Source organism: Cotesia typhae, unplaced genomic scaffold, assembly GCF_013202065.1.
Source record: "Cotesia typhae breed Kobodo isofemale line unplaced genomic scaffold, CoteBio_Ctyphae contig_65, whole genome shotgun sequence".
Taxonomy (NCBI): Eukaryota; Metazoa; Arthropoda; class Insecta; order Hymenoptera; family Braconidae; genus Cotesia; species Cotesia typhae.
Genome location: NW_027423762.1, coordinates 814,799 through 828,277, shown reverse-complemented (window position 1 = coordinate 828,277; position 13,479 = coordinate 814,799). Strand labels below are relative to the sequence as shown.

Below are 13,479 nucleotides of genomic sequence, written 5' to 3'. Positions count from 1 at the left end.
TTTTTTCGCACAAAAGATTTTTGCAATTTCAACCATCGGTTATGATAGCGAAGAATTTTTTGTATTACATTAGTTGATCCACTAGTCGGAATCTGGTTGTTTTTCCTTAGTTCAATAACTTGATCAGTTGCATTTTTAGCACTTTGTTTGATAGAACATTTTAACACTTTGAGCTGATAAAAAAAAACACTCATAACCTCTTTCACTGTTGGCAACTTACGTTCTGAAATTTTTGCATGGGTTTTCCGATCAAATGAATTTCCTTATCCATATTTTCGATAAATATATAAATTTATGTAGTGACCGCAAAATTTGTAAATATTTAATCGTTTTATCACATATACAAGATCATAACTTGTGGAAACACTAGAAATGCTGTAGAAAATGTAAACAAATAAAAACAATATAACTATAAAGAAAAATGTAGGTGGCGCTAGTTCACAAGGGAAACAGAGTAAATAGAATACAAAACAAAAATTCTCTACAGAAGAAATTTTCCCAAGGACAATATACAGCTGTAGTGGAAAAATTTTTAAAACGTTTTGAAGACGTTATAAAAAAACAACATGATCGTGATTTCTAATGATGAAAAATAAAAAGTTTGGAATTATTGAATAAAAATTTTGAAAACAAAATTCAAATAATACTTACATTAAAGACAAAAATGAAATTTTCTCAAAACTGATAGATTAAATTGAAATTTTTCGATTATTTAATCAAAAACTCTTAAAATCGATATACATGAAAGTTTGATGATGAATATCTTTTGAACGATTAATTTAATCGCCAAAACATAAGATACCATTTTTATAGAGCAGTTAATTTGCTACAAAAATTCTATTGCCCATTCAATAATAGCCATTTCTTGTCGAGTTATAAAATTCATAAACAAAAGTGACATTTGACTTAAAATAATCAATCTTAAATCTTCAATATTAGTGAAATGGTGAGGTTTACGGAAAAAACATAAGATACCTTTTTTGTAGAGCATTAAATTTCCTACAAAATTCTTAAAAAAATTTTTTCTGTACGACCAATTAATGATGAGGAATGAATTTTTTTCTATTGGACTGAGAAAAACATGAAAAACTGCGACGCGGAGGATCTTCCTATTAAAATTAAGAGTTCATATTTGGTGAGAATTTTTTTAAGGTGCCTAGTAACCCATTTTTCCGTATTAATTGTAAAAAAAAAAATAGTTGATTTTTTTGACCCACCCTAATAATTATATTTTTAAACTGTAACTTCTACAGACACCAAGTTCGGTAAGAATCTTTTTGTATCACATCTAGTTCAGCTAAAAATAGATTTTCTCGAATTTTAACTCCAAAAAAGATTGCAGTTGCGTTAACAATGAAAATCTCTCATTTCCAAACTATAGTTTCTATAGACTCGAACTTTTGTTGGAACCTTTTGTTTATAATGTAGACATCATTTCGAATAGGATCTTGCGAAATTCCTCCCCCACAAAGGAGTGCAGGAGTGATAATTGTCAAAAAGTTCTTCCAATTCATATTGTTCCTAAAGATATAAAATATCATAAAAACTTAGAAGAAACAAGAAATTATCGAGATGGCTTCTAAGGTTAATCAATTTAGATATTTTTCTTTCTTAATAATTATATTTTCTCACCACAATTGTCTTTTTGACATCGGAGAAAAAGTCATTGTAAGGTATACGAAATTTTACTTCACATGTAGCTATTCATTCAACGAACTAAGAATTTTACATATATTTGTTATTGCTGATCACACAACTGATTAATTGTTCTTACTGTGCACGAAGAAAATAAAGCAGTAACCAGTATTTCGCAGAACACTAATCGAGTCTATTCAGTGGTCGTAAATATGAATTTATTTCTAAAACAACAACAGTTCTTATCATCACAGGGATGAGTCCTGTCAGAAACTATAATAATTGATGTTTTGTATATTTCGGTTAGAACAGCAATAGTCACTCTTAAAACGTCAACCGCTTACGTTTGGCGTGTTACGAGTCGCGTACTTCTTCACGCTAGATACTGCTCTGTGCAGTAACCAGTCGTGTCACAAGCCAGAGTTGCAACCGTACTGAGCATGATTATTAAACAATAAATTCCGGCCACAAGCTAGAGTGCAATTGTTGCAAGCGTGTTATTTAAAATATATTGAAAAAAGATTTTAATTCAATAATACTCGATACAAAACAGCAGAGTGTTCATTAACGGTCTAGTCAACAAGAGCAAAAAGTACGACCAGGTTAAGGTGTAACAGTTTTACCTGCTCAGGTTGGCCCCTAATCAATTTATAAATAAACTAACAAAATTAACAAATAACAATAATTATCAGGGTGCCACCAGGATTTTTATCATGGTTCCTGGAACCGGTCCAGAGCTGAGAATTCCTTATCTTAGGGTAGAGAGAGTGGAGGAAGGTGCTGTTGAATAATAATTAATTAACTAATAATCTGATCAGTTTTATTAACAATAAAATTTTTAACAAAGAAGCGCTTATATAAGATTGAACTAAATTCACTCACACACTCACACTATATTTATTTAAAACGTATTAACTATAGCTTAACTGTCGGCTAACCAGGACCAACGAGTATCTCTGCGCAAAGACTGCAGTGCGAAAGAGACCGTCTAGCCTAACTATCGGCTATCTAGAACCAACTCAACACTATTAACACTTTCTATCACACATGACCCACACTAATCTTTACACACATAACCCACACTTGTAATGACTTTATTTTATTAATTTTACTTTAACAAAATTGACTTAATTAATTTTAATTAAATGTTTTAATTTAATTATTCAATCATTAGTAATTAGTGAAACGATAATTCCAAATTAACAATCAAATTCCACAAGACTTAACGAACATTCAGTTTCAAATTCCGATTGCAAATTTTAACTCTGTATTAAAGTATTAAATAGATTAAAATTCCTAATCAATTTATTGTCATGGTCTTAATAATATAACAATAATTATTTAGAACAAGAGGTCTTAATAATCTCGATATAAAAGTTATTCAAACCGAAAATTGTTTTTGATAATTATTTTAATCTAAATAATTTTTACTAATCCCGTTCAAAATTATTTATATAAAATTAACGATGAAAACTAATCTTCTTATAACCAAAATTTTCTGTGATAATTTTCAACATCAAATAACTTAATTCTTGGACTTGATGGCCACGCTATTAATTCTCAATTTTCGACTAATTTTAATTTATTAATTCACGGACTTAATCCCAAAATAAATTAATTTTCATGAAGAATTAATTTACAATATAAAATAAATTTAATAATTAGTTCCTAATATAATTTTCAATAAAATCTTAATAATTTTATAAATTGTAAAAATCGACAAAAGTCAAAACGTACATTTTTCTTAGCTAGAACATTCGCTAGTTTAGGTGTCTTTGACCTTGGGTGTTCGGAATTTACTACGACACAAAGTATGTCGACGCTCGACCAAAATTCCACGAGTAAAAACGCTTGACAATTATTTTTCAAGCAGCAAAATTAATGACTTTTTCTTGAGTTAATTGTTACAAAAATTTATAACAATATATTAAACGAATTTTCTTGATGTTAATTAATTTAATTGATTAATTTTAGTTTCTTAAAAATTCTCCCGAGGAATTTAGAAAGAATTTATCCCGCAAGGTCGATTGAGTGACTCTCGAGTATAAGCCCCCAGGAAAATCACTCAATTCAAACTAGCGAATATCAAAATTCTGATTAATTAAATAATCGTTGATTAAACGATCCAATTGATAATTAAAAAGGAGAAGTAACTGGGTATTGGGTAAACCGCGGTCCACTTCTTTCCCACAGAGTAATAATTGATACCTTGACGAACAAAACGATGATCTAACTCACTCGTTGAGGATGAAGTCCTAGTTGTAGTTGGCTTCCTTCGTCTCGTCACTACTCCGGGGATCGGTCCTTCTCGATTTCCGTGGCACTATGTCTAGCGGTTACACTACTTCTCCCTTTTCCACTGCACGGCTCACCTATTTTAACCCAAAACTACCCCCTCCTATTCTCCCTTTAGGCCCTTAGATCGAGACGCGCCAGTGCTATGTCGAATAGTTATCGATATCCGGTGACATCGATTTAGGGTAATTTTACCCTGTTACAAAGGCCTCCACCTAAAATTATGTTCGATGTGTCATTTTGTGCGGATTTTTATGTAGATATGTTTTACGGTTGGTGCCATATCGCGCAAACAATTAGTTTGAAAGTTATAAATAAATTGGTAAAAAAAGAAGGGTTGGTTTTTTGCAAATATCTCGAAAATTTTTTGAGATATCGAGAATTTGAAAAAAGATCTAAAAAGGGCATTAAATATCCTAAAAAAAGCTTTACCTTCGCGGACTGTAACGCCAATATTAATAATTAACAAATAGTATATTACACCCCTAGGAAAGTAAAGTAAGAAATGTCTCAGAGCACATGCAATTGTTGGCCGAGGCGAAGCCGACAAACATGTGATTTGAGGCATTCTTATTTACTTCCCGAGGAGTGTATAGTATTTTTTTCCCCGACGAAGGCGTAAAGCGGAAACTTCGTTTAGCGCAGCGGGGCTAAAGTTGACGCTTTACGCCCGGAGGGGAAAAAAATAATTATTTTAACTTATTAAATACGAAAATTAAGAAGTGAACAAAATCAGTGTGACGTTCCCAAATTTTGGTGGTAATTAATTTTATTTAATAATTTAAATCCAGATTTTGATCTCATTAGGATGTCAATAGATTCCAGGTGGGTCGTATCACTGATTCCTCCGCGAAGTGCTTTTTTTTATTTGATTTAATTTTTATACACTAGTCACAAAAATTAAGGGATATAAAAAAAATTCCAAATTTTTTGGTGATTTTCAGCGAGCTGTAACGCCGAGGAAAATGATCGCACAGAAAAAAAAAAAAAAGCAAATTGTAGCTCCAAGTGTCTAGTTTTTAGATATGACCATGAAAATTTTTGTCATCGTCAGGTCTGGAGAAATCCTAAGAAAACTACTGAAAAAAATTTTTCAAAATTTTTTTCGTCTTAAAAAGGTCTACGGGCTTCAAAAAAATTTTTTCGATTGTTTCGTTTAAAAGCTCTTTTAGTAAATTTAATACCCTTTAATTTGACGTAATCAAAAAGCCTGTACGATAATTTGCCGCGGAGTTATCGTCAATCAAAGCAAAAAGTTTTTTTGACTTTGGAAATCAATAACTCTGGAAATAATGACCGTATAGGAAATCGAAGGAGGGTTTTGAAAACTACATAATATTCTCTATAAGAGAACGTAAACCGCTTTTGAAGAAAAAATTTTTTTTGAATTGAAAACTCGGACTGAAAAAAAGACAAAAATTCGCATAATTAAGGATATTTGGATAACTTGGTATAACTTTGGATAAAATGGATGAACGAAGGATATCGTTGGTAATTTTTTAACTTCAAGGTGTCTACTTCAAGACTATCCGCAACTGCACAATCTTCATCAGTTGACTCAAGCGTTGTTACGTTGTTGGCAAGGAATTTCGCAACGTGATATTCGACGATGCATCAACATGCAAGAGCGTTTACGAGCTGTGATTCGGAACAGAGGTGGCAATACACGGTACTGAGCAGTTACTGCCGTGCGAACAGAGGTCATTCGGCAGCTGCAAACAGACAAACACGCAGACAAAGACACACACACACACACACACACGCGCGTGTGTGTGTGTGTGTGTGAGAAGCGTAAATCCGACCGAGCAACCTCCACGTGGTACGCTTTGGGTAACGCTAATGCCGGCGGTAAAACAACAGTCGAAAAAAATTGAGAAAATTTCGAAAAAAATTTTCGAAAAAAATTGAAATTTTTTTTTTCAAATTTCTTGAAAAATCAATCTCTTTGATCGAAAAAATAAAGAATTTTGAAAAAAAAAATTTTTTTCAATGGAAAAATGAATAAAAATCACAAAATTGCTCATAATGGTGATTTTTGCGAAAACACAGAATTTGAAGCTTCTGGGCACTATGAACAAAAAATCGCAGCGCTTTGAATTTCTTAGGGATTTTAAGGGACACCTTGAAGTTAAAAAATTACCAACGATATCCTTCGTTCATCCATTTTATCCAAAGTTATACCAAGTTATCCAAATATCCTTAATTATGCGAATTTTTGTCTTTTTTTCAGTCCGAGTTTTCAATTTAAAAAAAATTTTTTCTTCAAAAGCGGTTTACGTTCTCTTATAGAGAATATTGTGTAGTTTTCAAAACCCTCCTTCGATTTCCTATACGGTCATTATTTCCAGAGTTATTGATTTCCAAAGTCAAAAAAACTTTTTGCTTTGATTGACGATAACTCCGCGGCAAATTATCGTACAGGCTTTTGATTACGTCAAATTAAAGGGTATTAAATTTACTAAAAGAGCTTTTAAACGAAACAATCGAAAAAATTTTTTTGAAGCCCGTAGACCTTTTTAAGACGAAAAAAATTTCGAAAAATTTTTTTCAGTAGTTTTCTTAGGATTTCTCCAGACCTGACGATGACAAAAAATTTTCATGGTCATATCTAAAAACTAGACACTTGGAGCTACAATTTGCTTTTTTTTTTTTTTCTGTGCGATCATTTTCCTCGGCGTTACAGCTCGCTGAAAATCACCAAAAAATTTGGAATTTTTTTTATATCCCTTAATTTTTGTGACTAGTGTAAAATAATTTAATATTTACTTGTAATTTACCTGCCTTCAGGTAAATAATGGATAGAGTGCCTGAACGCTGGCTAGCGCTCTTGGCGATTTCACCAGGGTGGAACAGCTAATAAGCGCTCACACCCTGGGGGTAATAATTAGGATATCTAGAGGATAGGATACTTGAACGCTGGCTAGCGCTCTAGATACATAAACCAGGGTGAAACGCTGATAAGCGCTCTCAACCCTGGGTTGAGGTTTTAATAAATATCCATTGTAATTGAATAACAATTAACAAATATTTATTAATAAGGAATTAGCAGGCTCAGCCTCGGACCAGCAGAGATTGCTCCTCTGCTAAATCCTCGGACTGATTGTTCTAGAAGAAGTCTGGAGACAGAATGTATTGTCGAATAATATTTACAATGAGTTTTTATAATGATTTTTAGCAACGCTGCATCTCAGGTTACCCCATGTGAACATCAACGCAGTCCAAATCCCACAACGTAGACTGTTTAATCTACTGGGCTGTGTTGACGTTCCAGAAATCTCTTATCTCGAGGTATTTCCTTTACGAAATACCTCGGGTAATAATTAATTATTTAAATAATTATTTATTAGTAAATTTATGAAATTTTAAATAAATTTAAAATTTACGAGAACGTAAAATCAGGCACATGTTGGATAGTTGAATAAACAATAATTTGCATTCAAAAAATTTTTATCCCAATTTTCTTCTTAATTATGCTATTGTTAATTAACAAAATTTTTTATAATAAAAGAAAACAATAAAACCTTGATAATTCTTAAACCGGAAGTCACAAATTTTTTTTTGTACTTGTTAATAATTCGAAAATAATAGGATTAAAATTTAAAAACAACAATTTTTTTAATTCTGCTGATTATCTTCTTAACTCTTGTAGCGTGCTTTGAATTGAAACTCTGATAATTTTATAAGTAAAATATACAAACTAATGCCATATGTTTAAGAGCTTCTCTCATTCATCATTAGAAGATTCTTGAGACCTTCACAATGGCGTAAAAAATCGGCAAATTTCTTTATCCTCCACAATATTCCCGAACCAACACTTGAGTAAACTACTGTATCGTTAATATCCTCTTAAATATAGTAAATATAATAAATCGTTGACTTCTTCGCTAACGGATTTTTAGAAAATCTTTTCGACTTCCGCAAATGTGTAAAAAATCAGAGGCTCCCTTTGACTTCTGGACCACCCCTCTATATCTATCTTTTTTCAATTAGTTTTCAAATCAACTTTAGTGTCTCGAATTATTAAGTCAGCTGTTATGTCCGGATGACGGTAACACAATTAATTGAATAGTTCCTTAAATTCGAGACTAATTACTGAAGATTATATGTCTCGGAAGGCGTGAACCACGCCTATAGGTAACTACCCGCGGGATTTTACGCGACAAGAGAACCATGAAATTAAAATAACCCTTGGGGAATCCCGGCTTGGTTATGGTATTCTTTTGGGGTAGGTCGGGGCACAAGCGAAAGAGATGGCAAACGATCTTACAATGGATAGAACTGAGAGAGAAAAGCAATCATACCTGTTTAAGAATTGATACTGTGTTGTTATTGGGTCCTTGTCCAGGTACCTGGTGCTGAGGATTCTGAGGCCACTGGCCAAAAGGAAATTACAGGCGAGTAATTAGAGTGAACAATCGTAATAGGCGATCAAGGTTCATCACAATGAATAACTTCACAATTATTGGGTGAATTGGCGATTTTATTTAAATAAAGCTATTAAAATTTAATAACAATCACTGACTGGTTGACTGGTTGGTACATTATCTTAATTGAGATCCTTACCTGTCATTTGAGTTACAATATTAATGAGACAAGAAGAACTACCGACAACAATTACACTTGCAGAGCAATTGACGACGAAGGGAAATGCACGTTCGTTTTATGTGTTCGCGGGTTACTCTTTTTATTTCGAATTTCTAATAGATTTTTGTACAAGTAATATTAGACAAGGAAGAACAGTTTATAATGCTCGATGCCTTGGGAGTTACGGTAGGAGAGTGAGAATAATAGTAGATAATGGTAACTCTAATGCGGTTATGCGTTTATGCGTTATTTGTTCAGCTGAGGCTTCTCACGAGTTGCGCTAGTATAAGGTGCCATGACTTATTTTCTTGCTTATCTCTATGAATGAATTTTTACCTTTAGGCCTTTCTATTTCGATAACGAGGTTTTTAAAATTCGGATAGAACCTCCGTTGTTTCAGTGGTGATACACGCTGCTCCGAATATTTTTTATTATGTGAGGTTGCTGAAGGGTTTAATACCTTGTCGTGTGTTAGCACGACTTCCTCATGCTCGAGCTCGTCGTGGTCCAGGGTCTGGGTGAGGATCACACAATATAGATAACTTAATACGAACTAACATTAAGCAAATAATAAGGCAGAATTCAAAAATAAGATTAAATTTATTCATTTAATAATAATAAACCATAAGATAAAATATAATAATAATCATAAAGTAGTATTGAGTTACTATCTGATTCGGGGGTTTGCGACTGGAATAATCTGGTGGGAACTTTCAACATCTCTTGTCTTGATAATAAAACAATTCTTATTATTGTTACCTTTTTTCTCGAATATTAATTTTTAAATCTAGAAGAAGAAGAAATAATAAAATTTTTTATTTAGAGTAAATATTATTTAATTTAACTTATTCACAAGTGTTAAAGTTAGAGTTAAAGCTATAATCCTAGTTAGGTACAGTTATGACGTGTTGTTTATCGCTCCGTATAACTTTATTAATTTTGTGATTAATTTCAGTTCATTAATTTTTATTTTTATATCATATCTAGTTAATAATTTTTTGTTTCAAGTTGTGCTATTTATTTTTTCGGTACTTTATTATTTACAGACTTATTTTGCAAGTTAAATTTTGTAACAAGTGTTTTCAGCATTAGCTATAGTGTGTTGGCCTGATAATTATTTTGTTTTGGAGTTCTGCTATTGCCATCTATACTATGCCGGACAAAGCTCTTAATTGTTGTGGTATTTGCATTCGTTCGATTACTGACGATAACTTTACCGCTACAAGTGATGTTTGTACACATTGCTTTCATTTGACATGTGTCAAGGTTAGATGTGCTTTGCATTCAAGATCTGATGTCGTGAAGTTTGTAGCTGATAAGTGTCCGATTTGTCCTGCTGTACAGTCTCAGATGCAATCTCCACCACAATCTGATGTATTAGAGCAGATTAATGAAAAACTTGGGTTAATTCAGGATATTAGCAAAAAAGTTAATGGTGTTATTGAAAAGTTAGATGACCTTAATGAAATCTGCAAAACTCTACGTAAGGATTACGAGAGCCTGGATAAACGTGTTACTGCAGTTGAAGATGCTTCTGCCGCTGCTTCTTCGGAAGTTCGTTCAAATGTAGAGACTGTCAAGCAGTTGCAAGATATTGAAATGCGGCAATTATCTTTGGAGACAAAACAGCTTTCCGATCATCTTATTATTTCGGGAATCCCTGAGCTACCTACTGAAAACTTGAGTGGTATTGTGATGAATTTAAGTAGACGCTTAGAACTACAGGGGCTTGATAACCAACACATTTTGTCTGTGGAACGACTTGGGAAGAAGAAAATATGTGTTGCTGGAAATGATTCTTCATATTCCCGGGATATACTAGTGAAGTGTCAGTCCTCGATTATTATTAATAAATTTTTTGAGGCGAAGAAAGTACATCGGGACATTACAGCAGATTTGGTAATTCAAGGTGTTCGTAATTTGCCAGTTTATATTAACAGACGTTACCCTTCTGCTCTTTACAAGTTACGTCAGAACATTGTGAAGCAGTTCCCGATGATAAATAAGAAAAATGTCTGGATTTCGTCAGGTTCAGTATGTGTTAGATTACAGGATGGCTCGGATCCAATTAAGTTACTACCCTCAATGGATTTAAAAAAGATACCGAGTTTAAGCCAATAATGTCGTGTCGTTGACTCTCAGCAGTGTATTAATAACTACAGTTCCTCAGTTAATTTAAAAATTTGTCATTTAAATGCGCAATCATTAGTTCCTCACATTGATGAACTTCGTGAATATCTTCGACCACTGGATTTTGATATTATTGCTGTTTCGGAATCGTGGCTTACATCAAGTGTTATAGACGCACAAGTCTTGCTTCCAGAATTTTATTTGCTTCGTAATGATCGTAATAGGAGTCACGGAGGAGGTGTTCTGTTGTTTAAACGAAATACATTATCGTCGCGAGTTATTCACTGCTCTTCAAATCAGATGGATGGTTTTCCGGAGTATATTATTGCAGAAATATGGTCCTCATCGCGTAATAAAATCTTAAGATCGGTAATATATAGACCTCCAAATGCTGCATTACTAAATGATTTTGAAAGTGACTTCAGTGAACTTTTTATGTTTTACAAAAATGTTGTGATTATAGGTGACTTAAATATAAATATGTTAACAAATTCGTATTTATCTGCGCACTTAAAAGATTTCTGCAAATCTTATGATTTATATATTGTTCCATTTAATGCCACACATCATACGGCAACATCTCATACATGGATTGATCACTGTATAGTTAGTAATATTAATAATATTGTTTCAACGTTTCAATTAGATGTGCCTTTTCTTTCCGGACACGATATTATTAGTGTTACATTAAATTACAGTGTACCAAAGCATACTCCGATAACATTTCGCTGCCGTAATTGGAATCTCCTAAGCAATGAGTCTATTGTTGAAAGACTTAATGGCTTTTTACTGGAGTTCAATAGTGAATATCCTTCAGTTGATGATAGTGTATCTCATTTAAACAGTAATATATTAAACATTATTGACTCTATTGCTCCGGAACGAATGGTTAGGGTATCTCGCCCTCCTGCTCCTTGGATAACTAATGAGATTCGTGATTTGCAACGTCGTAGGGATAGACTGTACAGAATTTTCCGTAGATCTGGTTTTGCTTACACGGAATACTGCAATGTACGTCGTTTGGTTAAAAAAAGGATAATTGAAGCTAAGAAAAACCATCTACAAAGCTGCTTCAGATACGCTAGGAGTCCTAAAACGATTTGGAATGACTTTAGAAGACTGGGTCGCTTAAAAGATTCATCGAAAGCGCTTATTTCTCCAGATATTGATTTAGATGAACTTAATGACCATTTTGTATCAGTTGGTAGTCTCGGGCGCAATGTTGCTAATTGTCAATATGTATACGATAATGTTAGTACTACTCCAAATCAGTTCTACTTCAGGGAAGTAACAGAGGAAGATGTTGTGCGTAATATGAAGAGGATAACTACTTCAGCGATTGGTCCAGATGGTCTCTCTATGAAATATTATAAAGTACTTCAGCAATTTCTCGTACCTGAGATTGTTAATTTGTTCAATTTTTCATTGAGGGCAAGTCATTTTCCAGAACAATGGAAGAAATCAATTGTGTTGCCAATACCGAAAGTGAGATGTCCTCAATCTTATGATAATTATCGACCAATTTCTCTCTTCTGCCCTTTGTCAAAGGTCTTGGAGCGCTGTGTGCATGATCAGATTGTTTGCCATGTCAGATTGAATAATTTGCTTGATCCACTCCAGACAGGTTTCCAAGAAGGTATGAATACACAAACTGCGATTGTACGCCTATATGATGACATTCGCCTAGGAATTGATGGCCGTAAGGTCACTATTGCTGTTTTCTTCGACTTCAGTAAGGCGTTTGACTGTGTCGATCATATATTGTTGTTGTCATCGCTCAAAGATCTTAATTTTTCATCAGAAGTACTTGCATGGTTTTATTCCTATTTGACTAACAGATTACAAGCTGTTCGAAGTGGAGATTGTTTATCTTCTTGGCTGTGTTCTGTAAGTGGTGTCCCGCAAGGAAGTGTGCTTGGCCCGCTTTTATTTGCATTATTTATCACATCTCTAGGGCTGCAAATGGAGTGCAAACATCTGTTTTATGCGGACGACTTAGTCATATACATTACATGCATAATGTCTGATGTGGATGAAGCAGTGTTAAAATTAAATGTTGAGGTCAATCGTATAGTCGAGTGGTGTGAAAATAATTTCTTAAGATTAAATGCCGCAAAAACAAATGCAATTATTTTTGGAAGTCCACAACATGTAAATGATCATGCTTGTATCAATGCGCAGAAGATTGTGATTAATAACGTAGTCATTGATTACACAAACAATGTTAAATATCTGGGTGTTATTTTGGACAATATTCTTTCGTGGCATGATCAAGTTATTATGGTGTGTAATCGCTCAATGCGTTGTCTGGCACGTTTGAAAATGAACAATGAATTGTTCAATTATCAGATACGCAGAAGATTAGTGGCAGCATTAATTCTTCCGATGTTCGACTACTGTACAGCTGCTTACACGGACATGTCTGGTACTTTGCAGAAAAAGCTACAAAGGAAGCTTAACGCTTGCATCAGGTTTATATTTCGGCTAGCAAGGCATGATCATATCACTCCTAGCAGAAGATCACTTGGCTGGCTGACATTGTCAGGCCGACGTGACTTTTTGATTGCTTGCACAGTCTTTAAGATGTTGCGGTTACATTATGATGGAATATTGATGCACGGCTTCAGCGTATTAACATCAGTTCGGGTGCGATCAGATAGACAGACAGATGTGCTTAGCTTACCATATGCTAGAACAGTAACATATGATAAATCATTCTTGGTCACGGCAGTTAAAGTTTGGAATCAGTTACCGGAGGAGATTGTGCAAATCATTGATTACAGTGAATTCAGATCAAAATGTTATTCATTCTTCTTATCTAGAGACGATACATAA

At 33.6% G+C, this 13,479-nt stretch overlaps 1 protein-coding gene across 1 annotated transcript; it reads left to right on the top strand.

Moving 5' to 3' along the window:
* Window positions 1-9,666: 9,666 nt before the first annotated feature.
* LOC141532664 (uncharacterized) lies at window positions 9,667-13,479 on the top strand. Its single transcript, XM_074251114.1, has 2 exons — window positions 9,667-10,621; window positions 10,724-13,479. The coding sequence occupies exons 1-2, from the start codon at window positions 9,667-9,669 to the stop codon at window positions 13,477-13,479; spliced, it is 3,711 nt and encodes a 1,236-aa protein (XP_074107215.1).

Bases quoted from the DNA above. Each gene is read 5' to 3' on its own strand.
- LOC141532664 (XM_074251114.1), top strand. From the start codon at position 9,667: ATGCCGGACAAAGCTCTTAATTGTTGTGGTATTTGCATTCGTTCGATT. The intron at 10,622-10,723 runs GTTTAAGCCAAT...CGCAATCATTAG, and splicing joins GGATTTAAAAAAGATACCGA to TTCCTCACATTGATGAACTT.